Raw genomic sequence first — 23,246 nt, 5'->3', positions numbered from 1 at the left:
TCATCACTTTTCACCTTTTCAAGTTTATCAACTTTCGACCATCTCTCACAACCGGCTCCACAAATACCCGTCAAATTTTTTCGAGGATGCCATACGTAGCCTAGTGTTTGGGTCATTCATGAATCTAAATTTTAATGGATCAGTATTTTGGATGTTGATTTGCATTACATTGATAAAGATGACACACCTTAGTATGATCCAAACCATTCATTTGATGGGCACACCGAAGGATAATCCCAACCCTCTGATCTATAGAGGAATTGCATATTATGGAAACCTAAATAGATCAGATGGTTGGGATTATCCTATGAAAATGATTTTTGGGCCACAATCAATTGAAGTCGTGGACCATCAAATCGACGGTTTGGATCATCCTAGGGTGTGCCCATCAAATGAGTTGTTTGGATCATCCTACGGTGTGCCCATCAAATGGACGGTTTGGATCATACTAAGGTGTGGCCCGTACAGTACTTTTTGAAAAATAACCATACGGGCTTATACCATATGAAGTCTCATTAGAGATGTTCCCCTTTTTTAGAGACAGGGAGAGGGATTTTAGGGATTTCTAAGGGTAATGTAATAAAAGGTAAAATGGGGAAAAGAGAAAATTAAAAGCCATTGAAGGCACAAAATTGTACCATTGGTAATCATGAAAATTTCGGGAGATTCTTATAGATATGTTTTTATCTAGGAGGTTTATTATAGTTTATTCGAACATAGCCCACGAAATCCTCACAAACAATGTAGGGCGGGCTACATTGTTGTTATCTATGAGGTTTATTGTAGTTTATTCATTGCTCTTATCCCGAAAAGCCTCAACGCCATAAAATTTTTGCCCCATTGCTCTCTGCAACTTCTTATACAAGCTGATCTCTAAAGTCATGGCAAATAGACTTAAAAAAGTTATTCCTAACCCAGTTAACCCTTGCCAATCTACCTTCATTAAGGGTCGCCTCATTCAAGACAATATCCTTCTCACCCATGATTTGATCCACAACTTCCACAGAGCAGATTCCAAACCCATTATGTGCTCCAAAATTGACCTCAGGAAGGCTTTCGACAGTGTTAACCATCATGCTCTCCTCTGCTTCATGTCAAAAATCGGCTTCAATTCCACTTGGTGTGAATGGATCGGACAGTGCATCTGCACTCCCTCTTTCTCCATTCTGGTTAATGGGTCTCCCAAGGGCTTCTTCAAATCCTCGAATGGTCTTCACCAAGGTGACCCCATCTCACCCCTGCTATTCTGCCTCGTCATGGAACCCCTCTCCCTAATCTTTGAAGAAGCCTATTTTCGTAACCAATTCTCTACTCCTTTCATCCGTGGCAACATCTCCATCACCCACCTCCTTTTTGCTGATGATGTAATGATCTTTTCGAATGCCAGTCTCGAAACAGCTGTCGGAACGATTGAATGCATTAGAAAATTTCCCAATTGCACTGGTCTGGTAGTTAATTTCAGCAAGAGCGAAGTCATATTTGCTGGAACTCCCATCCCCCTCAGAAACAGAATCTGCCAAAATTTCAATATGCAGGAAGGCTCTCTTCCCATTAAGTACCTTGGTCTTCCTCTCACTTCTTCCTGTATGAATGCTAACCTCTGTCTCCCTCTCCTAACAAAGATAAGAGGCAGGATTAGCACTTGGAACAACAAGTTCCTCTCTCGTGCTGGTAGAATTGAGCTGGTCAAAACGGTCCTTAACTCCTATCATATCTTCTGGTCCTCCGCCTTCAGTGTCCCTGTTGGTGTCATGAAGACCATCAAAAGACTGTTTAGAGACTTTATCTGGGCTGGAAGCAATCTTAACACAAAATACCACCCGATCAGTTGGGATACTCTTTGTATGCCTAAGGAGGAAGGAGGTGTTGGTCTTAGGAAGCTCGCAGACATAAAACTTTGCAGCCTGATTCAAGCTGTCTGGCAAATCTTGTTCGAAAGACCCTCTCCCGTGGAGTGCATGGATCTTCAGCAAGTTGTAGACACCCCATTTTGACCGAACCCTAAGAACCTAGTTTGATTAGAAAATCTTTCAAATAGATGATCTAATGTCCCAAATCATACCATAGTGTAGGTTAGGATCCCATTTAAATCTCTTTAAAATTTCGTCGAAATCCGAGGGGTTTTACTTCGTCAACGAGTGGAGTAGGTAGTATAGTGTGATAGTGTAAGAATAAGGAGAGCGTATTATCCAGACTAGAAAGTGGCTTAGGAGGAATAAAACGTGGGTAATTTGCTGCAAAAAGGTGTACCTGGATAATCAGGGAAGTACGGATTTATATATATTATCTCGTTAAAGCTTTTACCCAAGGGTCGCCCTTTATTCTTCAAAGCACGAGCAATATACATGGGAGGGCTGTCCAGTCAATTAAAGGGGCGTAAAAATTAAGCAAACAATCGATAATACCAATGAGGCCTTTCATTTCAAAAAATAAATAAAAAAGGGTTTGTTAGATATTTCTAGAGAGAGAATAGCTTTAAGGTTTTTAGAGAGAGAAAATTTAGATCTCGTTTTTTTTTTTCCAAACCCTAGCTCGTTTCCATTTTCTTCGGCCTTCTTCTCTGGTCTTCTTCTCCGGTCGTCCTACCGGAGTGTCGATTGAGCTCCTCCTTGTGATTGTTTCACCTCTTGTTATTTTCTTTTCCATTCACTTCTCTGGAAAAACCTAGATCCAGCACAAAATAGAACCCTAACTTGATTTACCTCTTTTCCGATCTTCTTCTCCGGCCAAAATCTCACCGGATTCCGGCCTACCTCCGCCAAGGTTCTAGCTATATCTTCCTCCTGCCTGTTATCTCTTTCAGCAGCATCATCTTTCTTTGTTTAATTTCACCCTAGCTCCAGATCTAAAACCTTAATTTTTTCTTTTTCTTTTTCTTTCTTCTTCTTCGATTGATATTTTTAGACAAGATTGCCGGAGATCCGGCCTGCAAAATTCTTTTCTTATAACACTTGTTTTTCGTTATTGTTGTCCAGATCTGTTATTTTTTCCAACCTCAAGCCCTAGTTTCACCTTTTGCTTCTCTAAAACTCCAAAAACTATAGCTTCTCTTTGTTCAAGTCATCTCACTGTAAATCTGAATTTTTTTTCTCTCTGAAATTCATTTGATTCCTTGGTTCTATAGCTTCGGTTATTCCATTTTCTTGTGGAAATCCATTGCGATTCAAGAGGAAAAAGCAAATAGATTCATTTAACAGGTATTTTCTCTTTGATTAGTGGCTAAATAGTTTATTTGTTCAAAATCTCTTAAAAAGGTTATTTTCAGCAAAATTTCAGAGGTTTAATGATGTGATTGCATGAGTGTTCGTGGAAATAGTGTGCTTAATGCTATGGATTTACGTTCTATAGTCTAAGTTCTTTTAGGTTTTGAAAATTTTGAAATGGTTTCACAAAATTCGAGAATGAGATTAATTTTTTTTTTTACTTTCTTTTAGCTGAGATTTTCTGTGTTAGAATGAGAAATATATATAAAAAAAATGTTAGATTGGTTACAAATTATCTAGATTCTAATTTTATAGTTTTCTTTCGAGATCTTAAGCTTAGGGATCCGTATTTTCAGAGAGTTGTGAATGTAAAATTTTGTATTCTTTATTTTTCATAGTCATGAGCTATTAGCTATATCAGTATAACATGATTATTTGAAGTAGTAATTAATTGAAATCATTGAAAAAATTGATGTATCCTCATGATATCTGTTGAACAGTTACATTATTTATTGGAAGCCTGTAAAGATGGAGTCTGTAGTATAGATAAGAATTAGTAGTTTGGATGCAAACTAAGGTATAGTTCCCTTGTAATCCGAATCGAGAGGTATCTCTTTTATATCGCCACTCGTGCTATGCTATGGGGGTGGCACCTGTTTCGAGAGTTCCTTGGTAGAGCTCTCCTTCACGCGTGGATAATCCAAGAGGCCGCTGGGGGCTCGTCCCCCACGTCTCTCCCGGATCGGGGTCCACACAAGTACATCAAACAAAAGTCTATTTGGTGGCCCAAAATGCCCAAAAGCCTATCTTGGGGCTTTAGGTGAATCCTTAATGCTCGAGACTCAATAAAAAAGAATGTCTGCTACATCATTGGCCCTGGTGTAGACACCCCATTTTGACCGTGCCCTAAACCCTCCAAGTTTGAGCAAAATCCTACCAAAACAATCAACTAGGGTCCCAAATTTCACCCCGAGCTAGCTTAGGGTTCCGCCAAGGCCCCTGCAAAATTTCATTGAATTCCGAGCGCGTTTGCCTAGCGAGCGAGCTGAGAGAATGCCGTAGTATAAACCAGAAAAGGGGGGGTGTGTCTATCCTGAGAGGGGGCGAATTTGTTCTGGAATGGTGCGTTTTCTTTTATCCGAATAAGACACGATTCATTCGTGCGCTTATCAAAATTTCCGCAAATTGTGCGCCCATCAACTAGTAGTGCTAATACCAGCAGCTTTTCTTTTATATATAAAAAAAAAAGGAGAGAAAAAGAAAAAAAATCGTTGAAATCAGAAAACGAGATCCCCAAATTCCTAACCCTCTTTCCTTTTCTTCTCCGTTCATCCCTCCGACGAGATCGTCGGAGTTCCGGCTAGATTCTCACCTTGATCTTCTTATTTTTATCCTTAGTTGCTATTAGTTGCTGTTATTTTGCCTTCAAGACCTCTTTCTAAACCCTAGCTTCTCTTCCCCGATCTTCTTCTTTGATCTAGAACTCAAAGCCTAGCCTATCGGTCATCTTCTTTAGCAAATATTCATGGATTCCGACTATCTGTAAGTAAATCCTTCATTTTCTTAAAATCCAGTGAAATTTGCTCATTTTTAGGCAAGATCGATCATCTTCTCCGGCAGATCTGGTCGGATCTCCGATCGAAATTTCAAACAATTTTTTTTTCTCCTTCAAGCTTCTTTTTTCTTTTGCTAGATCTATAGCTTTTTCTCATTTTCCATTGCTATAGCTGATCTTTTTTGATTTTCATCTTAGAAACCCTAGATTTACTTAGATCTGTGAGAGAGAGAAAGAGAGAGAGCTAAGGTCTCGTCTCCTCCTTTTTTCTTCTCCGGCAAGGCTCCGGTCATCTTCTCCGATTGCTTCTCCGGCAACTTGCCAGATCTCCGGTCGATTTCTTATCTCTAGAGCTCCGGCCATTTTGTTTACAAATCCGAATCAGATCCTTATTTTTAGGGCTAAAAATTTGAAAGTCTTAAGCATTAGTCACACTTTGTTCGGCTAAAATCATTATTCAGCAGGTTGAACATTCATTTTTCTCCGATTCTGTGTTTGTTGAAAAGAAAGATTAAAGATAATTTTTAAGTGAAGAGGCAAAGTTCTGATAGGGAGAAGAAAAGGATAAGAGAAGAAGAGAATTGCTGATCTCTTTGCCCTAACTTTCTCTGATTTTGGAAAAGAAAAAAAAGTAAAATAAGAAGAGAAGAGGATACATCAAAACCTACTCAAGTAAGTTACTTCTACCTCTTTTAATTTCAGATCAACTCTCTGCTCAGATAATTCTCTATTTATTTATTTTTTATTTATTTATTTATTTATTTTTATTTGTCAATTCGAAGATAGGTTTATAATTTTGATTACCTTATGGTTTGCCTAATTTACATTTCATATTGATGAACAAGCTGTTGTTCCTTACACTGATTTGAGATGATCATTTGATTTGTGTTCATTTCTTTCTATAGATTTCTCTATATCAATTTCAAGTTTCAGTTGCTAATATTTGATTGAAATTTGATATAGATGTTTGCTTGGAAATTAATTAAAGTTGGAAATCAAGTTTTTGTTAAAAAAAAAAAAAAAGAACAAGGCAAGTCAGTGCACTTACTAGGTCACTAAAGTGTAAATATATCTGTAGACAATTAGTCTCGTTTGATTGAACTTTGTTAATCTTATATCTTGTTTCAATGCCTCTATTTCAGTTCTTGTCAACTCTAGCTTAATTTCTTTTATATATCATATTCATTTTTTTTTAATATATTAAAGAGCTGTTAATAGTTTTAGCTAAAAGTAACATGTTCTAAATTGAAGCAGCAGTCCGTAGTTTCCCAGGTTACTTTGAAAAAACCTGAAATTTCAAAATATCAATATCTGTTAAAAAGGGTAGTAGTAAGACAGCAAGTTGGCATAGACATGTACTTATTTTTGATCTTTGTATTTATAAAGGAAATGAGTTGTATGTCTGAGTGATCACATTGACAATGAAATATATGGGTGTCAGTGTGAAGGTGTTAGTGTCATTTTTTGTTTTGTTTAACCCAATTATCCTTTAGTAGATATAGTGTATATATTGTTAAGAAAATTATTATGAAAGAAACAGGGTAATGCCCGTAGCTACGCCTTTGCAAACTGAGATTTACATTATATTAGCTTGTCCTTTCTATTAAGATGTGATGGATTTTATATTCGTGTTAGATGGAAGAGATAAAAAGGCTTTAGTGCAAATGTTAAAAATATATATAACAGTGCAAATGTCAATAGGTTGTATTGTGTAATTTCAAACAGGGAATTGGTTAGTATCATTGTTTTTTTAGTTCCTAAAAATCAGCCTATGAATAATTAAAGGACTTTTGCTGACTTCATTACTTTTGGAAGATTACCTAGGCAAAATCGTGTTCACAAGCTAGTAAAAATCTTAGTTGCTTAACCACATAATGAGATCAATTCAACCATGTCTTATCCCTTATCCAGTTTTAGCTTATCTTATCTTTAGAAAGAAGTGATGTCAGTTCATCCATATGTTAATAAATGTATAAGCTCCACTCTGTTTTCTTTCAATATTTGTTTGTGAGTTGGTGATATTTTCTACTAATTCCAAATGTATTTTTGTGAGAATCCTTTTTAGGAATGGTAAAAACCATTTGATAATTCTTTGAATAACATAAGACAAGTTGAGTCTGAACCATTGAAAATTTAATATCATGAACGTCAATAGCCTTCCCTACATTATTTCATTTCCCATATTTTCAAAATCATATTTTTGGTTAGTGTTTCGTCATTTAGATTTTCCTCTTATCTATTATCTCTTCATATATTTTATAAGGAGATGTTAAGAAAAAGGAAGCATTCAGCTGTAATTATATTGATCAGGTAACGTTCTACTTCTTTCTTTATGTGCTGATGATAGTAACGTGGGTTATGTAATTATTTCTCATTGCCAATAGCATTTTCATTAATGAGTTGCACGTAGGAGGCTTGCTTAGCCTCATCATTAGAATCCCCTTTCATTGCAAGGGAAATAAAAGAGATATATGGAGCCCCTCTCTTGTGGAGACTTGCTTAGTCTCATTGACCCCCCTTCTTATCTACCCTCTTATTTTCTTAGACTTATTCAGTGTTTAAAAACCCTTATAATTTGTCCTCTCATTGCAAGGGCGATGAAGGCGATAGCCTAAGCCCACCCTTAGAGAGATTTATTGGATTATGATAATACTCTCTCCTCTCTTCTTTCATTTTATTTAATTTTGAGTTAGATTCTGAAAATAAATAGATTGTTCAGGTGAGATTACATCAAAGTTCATTATACTCATTCCTTTTTATTTAAATAAATTGTTAATAGGAAGAAGGAGATCAGATGACTACTCTATTCGATATTATCGACATGAGTACTGTCTGATCTCAAGGCGGGATTAGAAATATTATCATGTGTATTTGATATCAGATGATTACTTTGGCATCATCTGATTTCATTGGAGTCCCCGTATTGGGGTTTGTGGTTGGTTTTGAAGTGTTTGATATTGTTTTTACTTTATTAGGCTATCCAGCGGCTGGTCTGGACTAATTAATGTTATTTATCATTTTATGATTGTTATTAAATTGTATATTCTTTTTTGCTTAACACTTGATTTATTTTTAGAATAAAATTTGCGATTATCTGGTAGCATTTTCTTCTCTTTTTTATAGACTAACACAGTCTTTTAGATTTTGTTAAAATTCTTTAGATATTAGAATTCCCTCTCGTTGAAGGGGCGATGAAGGCGCTAGCCCAAGCCCATCTCTAGGGGACTTGCACAGTCCGAATAGCATTCTATTTTCTCAAAGGACTTACCTAGTCTTTTAGATCCAAATCTTTGGAGACAGGCATTGTCTCATTAATGAATCAACCTGAGTTAACCTCTAGAAGACTACCTCTAGTCTCATAGGTCTTAAACCCTTCTTTTTGTGCGTCGTTTGGTTTTGGGAGAACACCCTACCCGACTTGGCAACATACCCCTTACCCTTATGGGTATTGGGTTGCACATTTGTTGCACCCTAGGGCTAGGTAGCTGTCCGGCCCGGCTGGGTGTTTTACCTTTGCCAAATATGCATAAGGTCTCTTTTTCCTTGTTAGTATTCTTCTCTATCCTACCTCTGTGTCTAAGAGACTTATCTAGTCTCATTTTCTTGCTAAACCTTCTCTTTGTGCATCATTTGGTTTTGGGAGAACATCCTACTCGGCTTGGCAACATACCCCTTACCCTTATGGGTATTGGGTTGCACATTTGTTGCACCCTAGGGCTAGGTAGCTGTCCGGCCCGGCTGGATGTTTTACCTTTGCTAAATATGCGCAAGGTCTCTTTTTCCTTGTTACTTGTGAGTTTTATCTTAGCTTGATAGTCTCACTAGCACCCTTCTTTATCTCTTTTTCTTTTAGGAGATAGGCTTTGTCTCATTAGCACCTCCTTCTTAGAATCCTATTTTCAGAGTCAGTCCTTAGCCTAGGAGTCTGTCCTTAGCTAAAGAGTCTGTTTTTTTCTTTCAGGAGTCGGTCCTATCATCATAGGGGTTAGGATTTTATCCAACCTCTCATCAAGTCTTGTGTTTTTCTATCCGCTCTTGTAAGGTATAGGATGCTGTCCAACCCTTGCAGAGTTGTTATTCTGTTCATTCCCCCCCGCAAAGCATAGGATGCTGTCCAACCTTTGCGGGATTTCAGGAGTCTGTCCTCCCCTTATGATGATAGGATTCAGTCCTCTTGCGTCAAAAACTCAAAAAACACTATAAAACAACCAAAACATCAAAAACATCTGAAAAACCCAAAATCTCAAAAATCTTGAGTCATTAGGAGTAGTTAGAAAATCTGTTCCGAACTACGTTGGCTTGATCCTCTTCCACGAGGTACGTAGTGCAGCTTGGGATTCACATCCCAAGTCCAGCCAAACCTTTTAAAAATAAGCATTTTAAATCTTTCAAAATTACAAAAATCTTTCAAAATATTGTTTTTTCGAAAGGATCTTCCTCTAGAGTTAGGAGGTTGTCCTAGTTGGAGAGTTTTTGAGTCGGGAGTTGCTCCCTCGTTCGTTGTTTGTTTGTTGTGTGTTTTATTTGTTTGTGTTAGAGTTAGGAGTGAGTCCTAGCTAGGAGTTTTACGCCTCCGTCCGGTCAGTTGGCGATCCACATCGCCAATTGATGACTAGGTCTAAGATGCGATAGATCCTACTGTTTTTCTTAGGATATACAGCCTAGCTACACATAGATTATAGGAACCACCTGTATTAGCTTAGAGCTAACCTGCATTTAGTTAGGGCATATAGGGTGTCCTAAAATCTACAATCCATTGGAATTTAAATAATCACACAAGAAGCTTTAAGAACTAGTCTGGTCTTTTAGATCGAGTCTAGGATAGATGTCTAGATGTCTTAGGCATCATAGCTTAGAATAGGTGCGAAGAACTACGTTGCCTTGATTCTCGTGGAGGCGGGGATACGTAGGTTTCTTTGGATGAACATCAGATCATCTAAAGACTCGGGCCTAGGTATAGATTAGAGTCTTAGGGTTGTATGGTATCGAGTCATTTTCTATGTTTTGCAGTGTTTTATTACTTTATTGCGCAGACCTTATACTTCTTTGGTGCGTCATGCATGTGTTTGTTCATCAGAACTTAGACACCCATTAGGCATGTCACTTATAACCTAGCTATGCTTAGGTGACACATGTTTCTTTTATTTTATCTTGTGTGCCTTTGATTCCCTCTCCGAGACATGCATGATTAGATAGACGTCTTCTCGGAGATATTCATTCTCATTTCATATGACTTTCGCCCAAAACTCTTCAAAATTAATAAATAAATGGCATAAGAGACCAGGTGTTTGCACTTGGGCGGATGAGGTGCTCTTTAGACCTTCCGAATTCGTAACCAGGCACGAACCCTATTTTATATCTCTGGTTATCCGTTGCAACAGAGCATAGTATGGGATCCAGGGCCCATTTGCCTTTTTCCTTAGATGGCGACTCTTCTTTGTTTAAGGTACGCCTCGAATCTGGGCTAGTCCCTGAATCGAGAGGTATCTCACCTTATATCGCCACTCATACTGTGAGAGGCACATTTCTTTCGAGAGTTCCTTGGTAGAGCTCTCCATTCACGTGGATGATCCATAGAGACTTAGCGCGTGGGGGCTCGTCCCTCACCGCCGCCCCTCTCTCGGATCGGGGTCCACACCTGGAAAAAATATCAATTTCTGGTCTCATCCTTGGCATCCGGGTGGTCCATTGCTCACTCATAACTCCATAGACACCACCCTCACCCCAATCCCCCTCAATGCCACTATTGACCAACTCTATGATGGAAAAACTTGGGATCCAATTCTTGAAACTCACCCCTACTCTGACATCAAGAGGATTATCAACACTAGTCTGTTTGTTCCTAGAGGCGTTGATCAACCCATTTGGATGCCTTCCCCGAATGGCAAATTCTCCTTCACGAGAGCGCCTGGAATTCTATCAAATCTCGAAACCCAAAACCTCCTTGGACCAAAACGGTGTGGTGCAAAGGCCATGTCCCAAGATACTCATTCACAGCCTGGCAAGCCGTTCAAAACAGACTCAGTACAATGGACAGACTCTGGTTCCTCCATCTCAACGACACTCGGTGCTTACTCTGTCATGCTGACCCTGAGAATGTCAACCACTTATTCTTCTCCTGTTCCTACTCTTCCTGGGTATGGAGCACCATTCTTCGGCATTTTTCCATCCGAAGAAAACCAAAGAAGCTGTTGTCTGATGAAGAAAAATGGATCAGGAATAATTCTTCCGGAGATTACCAATCCTCCATTGGCATCAAATTAGCCTTTTCCACAACTATCTACCACCTGTGGAAAGAAAGGAACGACAAGCTCCATGGTAATCAACCCAACCATAAAACCCAAATCCTTCACCAGATCGTGTTTGCCATCGGCTCGAGGCTGCGCTCCCTTGGCCTGCATGCGAGGGACACGGCTATTGCCCGATCCACTGCTTCCAACTTTAACTGCCCCTGTATCCCTCCCCCCATCAGATCCCTTCAATGCCAATGGGTGAAGCCTCCCCCAAATTATATAAAACTGAATACTGATGCTTCTTTGGACGGGGACCTTGCTGGAATTGGAGGCATCATTAGAGACCATGAAGGGAACCCGAAATCTGCCTTCTCCTTGAATGTCCAATCTCAAAGCATTCATGGGCTTGAACTCCTAGCCATCCTACAAGGGATCAATCTTGCTAAAACTTCTCAGCCCAGCAACATTTGGATTGAAGTGGATTCCCTCCTCGTGGTGCAAATCATTGAGCAGAAAGTCGATTGCCCATGGAAACAGATTCCCCTCCTTTTCAGCATCGATAAAGGCCTGCGCGCGTTCACATCCTGGAAAATTACTCACCTTTGGAGAGAGGGCAATGCTGCTGCTGATTTCCTGTCCAAATGGTCCTGCCCCATCAAAGGTGAATGCCTCAACTGCGACGATCTCCCCTCTCACCTTGTCCATCTTATAGCTCTGGACTCGGCAGGGACGTTATACAATCGTCTTTAATGTATCAGGGAACTATTGTTCTTGGCATCCTCTTGAGGCAGTTTCTGTCTCGGCTCAGGATCGTGTGAGGAGCCCTCTCCGGTTATAGCATCTCCATCTTATTCAGATCTGGTCATAGGCCCCCCTATTATTTCTTCTTTTTTGGACAAAGGCCCTTATTGTATTTCTCTTTTTTTGGCCATAGGCCCTTGTTTTGGCTGCTAACCTGTTGGGAGCTTGTTCCCTTTTTCTTGGCTTTTGAGCCCCCTTAGCTGTACTTTTTTATCTTATCAATAAATTATGGTCAGGGTCCCGCCTAACCCCAGTTTACCAATAAAAAAAATAAAAAATAAAAATGTAGGGCGAAATCCGCACATACATTTTAGGAGTTTTGTGGGGTACAAAAAAATGGCACGTATCCCACAAAGATTTTCTAGCCAAAAAATGCCCCCTATCTACCCACAACGAAATCGCGTATTTAGACAATTTTCTGCACACGCGCGAGTGATGCTCACATCAATCACGTCTCCCTTAAAATAATAATCCCTTCCTAAAAGCCCATTGCGATCAATCTAAACCTCTCAAATGGCTCTCTCTGTTTCAAGCCCTAGTTACAGAAACCCTAATTCCTCAATCTCCATACCCTCGTTCTCTTCCTTCAATGGATGCCTTCAAATACCCCTCAGATTGAACAAATTCTCCTCGAATTCCTCTGCTTGGAAACTGCCTTCGATTTTCTGCACTATCGCGCAAGATTTGCCAGTTCAAATGGAGAACGAGAGCAAACTTGGGGTTTCTTTGAGACTGGATTCTTTTGGTAGGTTTCGAAAATTCGGGGGAAAATACGTCCCTGAAACCCTAATGTACGCTCTCAGTGAGCTCGAATCCGCATTCCGGTCTCTTGGTGGAGATGCAGATTTTCAGGTTTGTAAAATTCTTCATTTTTTTTTGTTTATTTTTCTTCCTGATGAAAGGTCTTTTTCTTCCTGATGATTCTGTTAATTGGTCTTGTTTTGTAACTTAGATATGTTTCTGAGTTGTGTCTATTGATTGCATGATGGATTTTATTTGGAGAATTTGGTCTATTCTTGCCTTTTAATTTTTTATTTTACATGCTTTAATCTGTTCTTATTTTATTTACTGTATGTTGGATAGCTTTCTGTACTCTTATGAATGAGATTCTTTGATGATTGAGCTCAATTCCATATCTCAGTTGGAAGGTGCTCTGTGTATAAACAACAAGAATGTGGCATCAAGCTGCTTAACTGCTCAAAAGAGGTGGTTCTTTCAGGATTGTATCCATTTTGATGCTGTGATTGTTATGAAATGATGGATGTTCTCCTTTTTTTGTTAGATTTGATAAATGATGTTCTTTTTATGAGTTTATTTGTTTATGCGCTTTGCTACCAACCTCTGGTAGGTTGAGTGTAGAACCGTAGATACGCCTCGCTATGATTGTTTGCCAGCTCAATTAGCATGGTTTTTTCTTTAGGGGTGGAAGTTATGGGCCTTTTTACGGACTGTTTATTTGATTAAACACCTTGAGCTTTTATTTAATTTTTTATTCTTTTGCTATTTGGTCATATGGATTTTTCTTTTTTTACTTAATAGCTGTGTGCAGGCATTCAAGAAATTGTTTAATTAATGTTCATGATTTGAAGGAGTGGAGATACCATCATTTTTGTTCCTTATTTTTGCTGTTATTATTGTTTGGAAGCATCAATTTTTATAATTTTATTCTGTTGCTCAGCTTGTCTGTTTTTAATTATTATTATTTCATCTGTATTTTTTTTACAAGGCTTGGCTTGATTGGTTTTCTGCCACTCCCTATTTTTAATCCATATTGCTTTTTTTTTTTAATTTGCAGAAAGAACTCGATGGGATTTTAAAAGATTATGTGGGCCGGGAGACCCCACTGTATTTTGCTGAGCGGCTTTCTGACCACTATAAACGCGCAAACGGTAAGGGCCCATACATATACCTGAAGAGGGAAGATCTTAACCACACTGGGGCACACAACCATACGGGTTTATACAATATAAAATCTCATTAGAGATAGATGTTCCTTTTTTTTTATAGATAGGGAGAGGGATTTGTAAGGGTAATCTAATAAAGAGCAAAATGGGGGAAAAGAGAAAATTAAAAGCCATTTCAGGCACAAAATTGTACCATTGGTAACCATGAAAATTTTGGGAGATTCTTATAGATATGTTTTGATGTAGGAGGCTTATTGTAGTTTTCCATTTATATTCTTTATGGCTCTGTTCACTTGCCTTCTTGAGAAAGGAAAGGAGAAGAAAGTAAGCCGAATTTTCCCGTGATTGGACATGATTTGACATTTTCCGCCGTTCACTTGTTTTCTCGGGAAAGCGGAATTACACAGGTGGAACATATAAATAATGACATGGAAACCAACTTTCTTGCACTTTCCCTCTAAATTTTCTCACCAAAAAGATGGGAAAATCACTTTCCTGAGAAAACAATTTTGCCTGCATACTTTCTTTTCCTTTCTCGGCCAAGTGAACAACGGAATTTTCTCACAAAAGGAATTTTTTCACAGTTTATTTTCCAGTTTTTCACGTCAGAATCTTTTCCTGCAGCTAGCAAACAAGTGAACAGAGCCTATAGAAGATATTATTCGAACACAGCCCGCGAAATCCTCACATTGTTTCTGGCCAAAAAGACCCCTCATCTACCCCCAACGAAATCGCGTAATTGCACGCGCGAGTGATGCTCACATTAATCACGTCTCCCTTAAAATAAAAAAGCCCATTCCTAAAACCCCATTGCTATCAATCTAAACCTCTCAAATGGCTCTCTCTGTTTCAAACCCTAGTTACAGAAACCCTAATTCCTCAATCTCCAAACCCTCGTTCTCTTCCTTCAATAGATGCCTTCAAATACGCCTCAGATTGAACAAATTCTCCTTGAATTCCTCTGCTCGGAAACTGCCTTCGATTTCATGCACTATCGCGCAAGATTTGCATGTTCAAATGGAGAACGAAAGCAAACTTAGGGTTTCATTGAGACCGGATTCTTTTGGTAGGTTTGGAAGATTCGGGGGAAAATACGTCCCTGAAACCCTAATGTACGCTCTCAGTGAGCTCGAATCCGCATTCCGGTCTCTCGCTGAAGATGTAGATTTTCAGGTATGTAATATTATTCATTTATTTTTGTTAGTTTTTCAAGGAATTGGAGAATTGGGGATGATTGTTTGTTTGAAAGGTCTTTTTCTTCCTGATAATTCTGGTAATTGGTCTTGTTTTGTTACTTCTGGTAATTGGTCTTGTTTTGTAACTTAGATATGTTTCTGAGTTGTGTCTATGGATTGCATGATGGATTTTATTTGGAGAATTTGGTCTATTCTTGCCTTTTAATTTTTTATTTTACAGGCTTTAATCTGTTCTTATTTTATTTATTGTGTGTTGGATAGCTTTCTGTACTCTTATGAATGAGATTCTTTGATGATTGAGCTCAATTCCATATCTCAGTTGGAAGGTGCTCTGTGTATAAAGTATAAACAACAAGAATGTGGCTTCAACCTGCTTAACTGCTCAAAAGAGGTGGTTCTTTCAGGATTGTATCCATTTTGATGCCGTGATTATTATGAAATGAGGGATGTTCTCCTTTTTTTGTTAGATTTGATAAATGATGTGTTGTAGAAAATAAGATAGAACAGAACGCAGAAAATAGAACAAAAGAATTAATTGGGCAAGGTACTTCCGGGAAGCTATCTCTAAGATAGTAATTTCCCACGTCTAGATGCAGATGAACTCTTGAAATTCTATCTCCAGATACAACGCCCAACACCGAGAATTTTAACAGGATTGTAATATAATATAATTAATAATACCAATTACATTATTAGTAATATAATAATTTAAAGAGGAAAAGGATTGTACGCTCGAGCGTACCAAGCTTATGGTACGCTCGAGTGTGCCCCAATCACATGGGTCCCACATTTTTTGTGGTGATCCAAAGCATTCATTTGCAAGGCCGTATCATAGATAGGGTGTGTACCAAAAATCAGCTCCATTGAATCATCCTAACCCCTCCAAAAGTGGAGGGCAAAAATGGGCAGATTTGTGGTCTGTCCATTTTCCCTCCACAAACGGCTGGGTTAGGATGATCCTATGGAGCTGATTTTTGGTACACACCCCATCTATGTAAGGGCCTTTCAAATGAATGCTTTAGATCATCCTAACAAAGTGGGCCCATATGTGATTGGGCACTCGAGCGTATCATAAGCTTGGTACGCTCGAGCGTACAATCCTTTTCCTCTAATTTATAATATATAACATGATGTTCTTTTTACGAGTTTATTTGTTTATGCGCTTTGCTACCAACTTCTGGTAGGTTGAGTGTAGAACCGTAGATACGCCTCGCTATGATTATTTGCCAGCTCAATTAGCATGGTTTTTTCTTAAGGGGTGGAAGTTATGGGCCTTTTTATGGACTGTTTATTTGATTAAACACCTTGAGCTTTTATTTAATTTTTTATTCTTTTGCTATTTGGTCATATGGATTTTTGTTTTTTTACTTAATAGCTGTGTGCAGGCATTCAAGAAATTGCTTTATTAATGTTCATGATTTGAGGGAGTGGAGATACCATCATTTTTGTTCCTTATTTTTGCCGTTATTATTGTTTGGAAGCATCGATTTGCATAATTTTATTCTGTTGCTCAGCGTGTCTGTTTTTAATTATTATTATTTCATCTGTATTTTTTTTACAAGGCTTGGCTTGATTGGTTCTCTGCCACTCCCTATTTTAATCCATATTGCTTTTCTTTCTTTTTTAAAATTTGCAGAAAGAACTCAATGGGATTTTAAAAGATTATGTGGGCCGGGAGACCCCACTGTATTTTGCTGAGCGTCTTTCTGACCACTATAAACGCGCAAACGGTGAGGGCCCACACATATACCTGAAGAGGGAAGATCTTAACCATACTGGGGCACACAAGATCAACAATGCTGTTGGACAAGCTTTACTCGCCAAGCATTTGGGGAAAAAACGCATCATAGCTGAGACAGGAGCTGGTCAGCATGGAGTTGCAACTGCTACTGTATGTGCGAGATTTGGTTTGGAGTGTATTATATACATGGGTGCTCAAGATATGGAGAGGCAATCCCTAAATGTTTTCAGAATGCGGCTTCTCGGGGCAGAGGTTTGTTGTTGCTATCCTTGTTTGTAGCAATTGTGACCCTTAGAGCTATTTTATTATTATTTCTCATTCACTGCAAAATTATTGTGGTGCCGGGAAATTCATATGGCAGCAGGAATTTCTCCAAATTCTATTTAGACATCTTCTAAATACTTCTATTGGAAAAAATATGCATTGGGATGCTGTCCCTTTTTCCAAGGCACAAAGCTATCAAAGAAAGCAGTAGTGTAAAGATATTTACTCTAAATCACTTTAAAATAGTGTACCAATGACCACTAGTCAACTACCTATAGATGCATCAACCATGTTCACAATTAGTATCTGTCGTTGAAAAACAAAACTCAACTTATTAATCTGTTTTTGAATTCTGTTGGCATACCGCAATCAGAACTACTCAACTTATTAATCTGTTTTTGAATTTTGTTGGCATACCCCAATCAGTAACCGGACTAGTGACTTGCTTGTCGTTGTAAAATTCTTAAGGATTTTTTAGAGTTTGAGGAAATCATAGAAGACTAGAAAAGAATGGATAGAAATAAAATCTGATCCGGGACCTTTATTGGTTGAAGCCTACTATTGGATAGGTTCAGCTTCATACTGTGACTAACACCTAGGTTAGCTTCCTAGGCATTCAGATCCAACATAATCTGAAAGATGCAATTTTGGTTTCCTCCCCTCATAAATTTTGGACAAAAGTTGTATTTATGCAGAAAGCACTGTGTATTGGACTTGGTGCTCACTGCTCAGATCCAGGACCAAACTGAGCAAGGTGTCCAAGTTGTGCTTTTGTATAATGATCAAAATTCCTACCATTTTTTTTTGTCACTCAGGAACTTAAATTAGGGATAAGTTTTTTTTGTTACGAACTGATATACAAAGTTAAGATTTGATAGCGTTACCATCATGATTTATGTTACCTATTTTTCAATGACTTCTAAAGTTGAATTGTGAGCACTTTGATAATAAATATTTCACAACTACTTCTAAGGACTTTAAAATAGTGACAGGTTATTTTCTCATGAATTGCTATACAAAGTTAAGATTTGATTGCGTTTATGCCTTTTTCCATCATGATTTATAATAATTATTTCGCAATTACTTTAGAGTCGAATTGTGAAGACTTTGATACTGTGACAGTTACTCATCAATTTGAATTGCTTTTCAAAGTTTGTAGATCAAGGTCTTTGCGATGATGGTCTGAAGGAGTTAAGATCTTAGCTCTCTCAGGAATTGGCTGAAGTTATTCTTTGGGAAAAGATTGGGTGAGAGTTGAGGGGAGTAGGTGGAGGTGCATGGCCATCTTCTAATCCTATGTTGCCTTATGGTTGACCTTCCACCCAAAGGCCCCAATTTGCAACACCACTTATTAAGTTGCCATTGAATTGTATCTCAGCCATTTCTGTTTTTGAGTTTCTGCCACATTTTCATTTTGCTTTGATTTGGAGGTATCACCTTCAACCCAAAAGGTCCAACTGGTGATACCACCTCTAAGTAACCATTGAATTATATATCTGCCATTTCTGTTTTTGAGTCTCTGGTGTATCTTCATTTTGCTTTGAATTGTGGGTATCACCTTTACCCACATTTTGCAGATGAGCAACCATTGAAAAGGGACATAGAATTTTTAGCTGGGAGAGTGAATTCAAACATCCCATGCCATGATTCTCTTGTTAATGATTATCAAATTATTAAAAAATTAAGTGAAAGTTGCTTGTGTAAATCAGAAAATAAAATAAAATAAGCATCCCTCTCTAGATTTTTTCATAAGTAGTCGTACTACTGCTGCTACTAGAAAACTCTACTTGAAAGGAAGGTTGATTTATCTTGTTGATCTCAGCCCCTCAATTATGAAATGTCGAATATAATTGTGAAAAAGCAACCATCGCTGGACCTGAAAGGAACCCTAAAGTTTATATGTTTTTGGGCATCTTGTTTTTCACATGTAAAACTAAGTTGAATTTCTGTGAACATTGAAAATAAGGAAATTAATTCATGACCTAGTCAACACAAGCAACATTTGAGCCAATATACAGATACCTTCTTCATCCAATGACTTGAGCTGAGCTTTTGCTGTTAACATTTAATTGAATGTGGCTTATTGCCTGCCATCATCAATTCATTACCAGTTTTTAATTTCTCAAGATATATGATTCTATGATTTGTAACAACTGTCTCATACCTTCTTGATACATGACTCACTTTTTGTTTAAAGTTTCCAAATAACCAATTTTCTAAGCAAGCAATGAATGTTGGTTAGCTGCTATTCTTCATTACTGTTTTTCTTTGCTATGCTATTAACTTTTATCAAAGCAATTAATCTTTACGCCATGTAGGTGGCTTATTGCCTCCTTGAATGCCATCATCAATTCATTACCAGTTTTTAATTTCTCAAGATATATGATTCTATGATTTGTAACAACTGTCTCATACCTTCTTGATACATGACTCACTTTTTGTTTAAAGTTACCAAATAACCAATTTTCTAAGCAAGCAATGAATGTTGGTTAGCTGCTATTCTTCATTACTGTTTTTCTTTGCTATGCTATTAACTTTTATCAAAGCAATTAATCTTTACGCCATGTAGGTAAGAGCGGTTCATTCTGGGACCGCCACGCTAAAAGATGCCACATCAGAGGCTATACGTGACTGGGTAACTAATGTGGAGTCAACCCATTACATTTTGGGGTCTGTTGCAGGCCCACATCCATATCCAATGATGGTCAGAGAATTTCATGCAGTGATTGGCAAAGAAACCAGAAAACAGGCAATGGAAAAATGGGGTGGAAAGCCAGATGTGCTGGTTGCTTGTGTTGGTGGGGGTTCAAATGCAATGGGGCTCTTTCATGAGTTCGTTGAGGATAAAGATGTAAGGCTAATTGGGGTAGAGGCTGCAGGCTTTGGATTGGACAGTGGTAAGCATGCCGCTACTTTAACAAAGGGGGAGGTAGGTGTTCTACATGGGGCTATGAGTTATTTGTTGCAGGACGATGATGGTCAAATAATTGAGCCTCATTCTATTAGTGCTGGGTAAGAATTACAAATTGGAATTTCCTCTTGTTGTTCCCCCCTATTTGTGCCTTTCTATACATAATTTATCTGCCCTTACACTGTCAGTATTAATCCTTTCCTTCATCTTGTATAGCTTGGATTACCCTGGGGTTGGACCAGAGCACAGTTTTCTCAAGGATATAGGACGTGCTGAATACTATAGTGTCACCGATCAGGAGGCACTAGAAGGTACAACTTAAATGCATTTTATTTGAAGATACGGGTGCCACAAAGTGCACAGAAAATATATGATTCCATATTTCCTGACTTACAATCTTGCAATTATGTATGGTAATATAATCTATACCCATGCTTTTGACTGAGCTAAATCCAGTGACATTAAGCTTTGAGAAAAAAGAGGCGACATAAAAGCTCGCCCTAGGGATGGAGGCATTTTCTCCCTCTCGTCTCCCTTTTCTCATCCCCCCCCCTCTCTCTCTCTCTCTCTCTCTCTCTCTCTCTCTCTCTCTCTCTCTCGTTTCCCCCTCTATCTCTCTCTCTCTCTTTTTGGAATCTCTCCCTCTCGTCTCTCCCCATTACTGCTTTTTGAGTCTCGCCCTATTTCTCTCGTCTCTCCCTGTTTTTCTCGTCTCTCCCATTGTTGGCAAAAGATCAGCCGCGGTGGTCGAATCGGGATCCCTAGACGCCAGATCTGGAGCATGATTTTTTTCCAGGGTGGCTAGATCTAAGGCTGTGGAGGTAGGTTCTGGGGCCGTGGAGGCTGGATTGGGAGCCGTGAAGGCCGAATCTAAAGCCATGGAGGCCGTGAAATGGGATCTGGAGCCGGAAAAACCGTGGAGGTTGCCGGAGGCCATGAAAGGCTGTGGGGTGTTGGACTTGAAGCCGTGGAAGGCCAGCTATAAGCGCTGCGAGGCCATGGATTATCGGAGCCGGAGGCCATGAGGGATATGGGAGGCTGTAGATCGACGGATTTAACAATAGGGTGTTTGGGTTTAACTGTAGGAAGCTGTGGTCTTCGAAATCAAGATTGTGGGTGGCCTGAGGATGGGCGTGATGGCCAGTGGAGGCTCGATTTGAAGCATGGCTCTTCCGTGGTGGCTAGATCTAGGGCTGTGGAGCAGAATCTGAGACCGTGGAGGCTGGATTGGGAGCCGTGGAGGCCGTGAAACTAGATCTGGATTAGAGGAAAACTGTGGAGGTTGCCGGAGGCCGAGGGGTGCTGGACCTGGAGCCGTGGAAGGCCATCTATAGCTTGATGACGATGGTGATGGCTGAAACTCCCCTCGTGGAATTGATTTTTGTGGAATAGACGTAGAAGGGATTAGAGGATGACCTGCCGGATTTTGGTGGTGGTACAAGGTGGAGGCCGCCTGAGAACCGATGGTGTTGTTGGTTAGTCGGCTATCGTGCATGGTTAGGGGCCCACATTAGCTCTTGGCCTTCGAGCGGGATTTTTGAAAATCGAATTCGGATTGTGGTGCAAAAGTCTGTGTGACGTGGCAGGTCACGGTTCTGACTTTATGGGCCCCACAATAGGGCCTTTTTGTTGGATTCGTTACAATGAAGGCTTGGGTAATGTAAGGGGTATTATGAGGGGTAATGGGCTTTTCTTTTGGGCCAAAGAGAATGCTCCTAGGCAATTCATACTATGTAAATTTGGTGGGACTACTGGTCCCCATTGTAAATTTTGCTAGTATGAATATATTTGTTAATTTTCAAAAAAATAAAATCCAACGACATTAATGGCATGCGATCGACATTAATGGCATGCGACTCATTGTTTTTTGCTTTCCGTCCCGGTTTTCTTTCATTTGCAGTAAAAAAGCTCAAAGTCAGTTGGTTGTTTCTCATAATTAGTTGAGTGAACCCCCTTTCTTTTAATTGGAGATAGTTCTATTTTCTGTAGTCCCATCTGCCAATTCCATATTCAGTAAGATTATTTTTATGCAGTCAAATTATTGTGATTATCTACCCTTCTTTTTTTTGATTGGCAAGCTGCGGTTAGGCAGGACCCCTACCAGAATATTAGATAAAAGGAATGCTCTACTATTTGAAAACATGTTCATATTTTACAAAAAAATTGACAGTTCATTCCTCAGTGACATTGAAGTGCCGCAAACATAGATCTGTATCCTTAACCATTGATTCTTTTGTGATATTTGTTATTAAACATGTGGTTATTCTGCAACTTTTTTTTTTTTTTTTACTGGCGTGCACCCCCTGATGTCTCTCTTGTGTATTTTATTATTTTTTCATACAGCTTTCAAACAAGCATCTCGACTTGAGGGTATTATCCCAGCTCTGGAGACTTCTCATGCTTTGGCTTACTTAGAGAAGCTCTGCCCCACTCTACCCGACGGTGCGAAGGTCGTTCTGAATTGCAGCGGCAGAGGGGATAAGGATGTCCAAACTGCTATCAAATATCTGGAAGTTTGATGGAATTTGTTTTGTGCCATTTGTTTCAAGAGGAAAAGGAGTCTGCGGTCGAGCGCACCTAAGCTTAGGTGCGGTCGAGGGCCCAAACACATGGGTCCCACAATTTTTGTGTTGATCAAAACTATTCATTTGCGAGGCCTCATCATAGATAGGGTGTGTACAAAAAATCAGGTCCATTGGATCATCTCAACCCCTCCAAAAGTGGAGGGCGAAAATGGGCAGATTTGTGGCAAACGGTGTCTGCCTATTTTTACCTCCACAAATGGATATGTTAGGATGATCCTATGGAGCTGATTTTTTGTACATACCCCATCTATGTAAGGGCCTTTCAAATGAATGCTTTGGATCATCCTAACAAAGTGGGCCCACATGAGTTTGGGGACCTCGACCGGACCTAAGCTTGGAGCGGTCGACTGCACAATCTTATTCCTCTTGTTTCAATCAGTATCTTAAGCCTGTCAAATAACCAGAATGTCTCCTTATTTATTTACAGTTTGGTTTTTTCTTAGGTGAAGAAGTGGAAAGGATTTTGATCTTCGCAATTCTGGGTCATGTTTCCATTCTGAATGTAATATGAGCATTGGAACTTTGTTCATTCTGCAGGAACCATCAAAGTTAAGCTTAACAAAACATAGGGGAGGAATAGTCTAACTGGGATCACCTTAGTCTATGTCCCATGATATAACGAGAGAATTGCTATCAATGTTTTTGAATTCTAGGAGAATACTAGCCTTTCAACAACCAGTGAGAATACCCACGAGTTCAATCTATGACAAATATTGGCTATCTCTTTGAAGATCTATTTATTCATTTCCCTCCAAATAACTCACAAGAATGCTAGAAGGGATAAACTCCAGTTTTTGACCTCTTCTAGGACAAGAGGAAAAGCCCAACCCTCGAGTAAATCTTCAATGTGAGC

At 39.1% G+C, this 23,246-nt stretch overlaps 1 protein-coding gene across 3 annotated transcripts; it reads left to right on the top strand.

The window, feature by feature from the left end:
* Positions 1 to 2,430: 2,430 nt before the first annotated feature.
* LOC143884059 (tryptophan synthase beta chain 1) lies at positions 2,431 to 22,920 on the top strand. 3 transcript variants are annotated; one of them, XR_013252720.1, is made up of 8 exons: positions 2,431 to 3,197; positions 13,588 to 13,681; positions 14,321 to 14,869; positions 16,529 to 16,885; positions 19,467 to 19,909; positions 20,025 to 20,119; positions 22,152 to 22,385; positions 22,722 to 22,920. XR_013252720.1 is itself a non-coding variant. In XM_077387428.1 (7 exons), exons 3-7 carry the CDS (start codon positions 14,531 to 14,533, stop codon positions 22,325 to 22,327), a joined length of 1,410 nt encoding a protein of 469 aa, XP_077243543.1. In that variant the 5' UTR covers positions 2,431 to 3,197; positions 13,588 to 13,681; positions 14,321 to 14,530; the 3' UTR covers positions 22,328 to 22,920. The 3 variants fall into 3 exon arrangements, 2 of the variants coding, with proteins under 2 accessions (XP_077243543.1, XP_077243544.1); XM_077387428.1 differs by having other exon boundaries at positions 22,152 to 22,920; XM_077387429.1 differs by lacking the exon at positions 2,431 to 3,197 and adding an exon at positions 12,306 to 12,644 and having other exon boundaries at positions 22,152 to 22,920.
* The last annotated feature ends 326 nt before the right edge of the window (positions 22,921 to 23,246 follow it).

This window comes from Tasmannia lanceolata, unplaced genomic scaffold (genome assembly GCF_043159265.1).
Source record: "Tasmannia lanceolata isolate RefF3 unplaced genomic scaffold, GAP_Taslan_0.1 ptg000008l, whole genome shotgun sequence".
NCBI lineage: Eukaryota > Viridiplantae > Streptophyta > Magnoliopsida > Canellales > Winteraceae > Tasmannia > Tasmannia lanceolata.
Note: the sequence above shows the minus strand (reverse complement) of the source record. Positions and strands in the feature narration are given on the sequence as shown.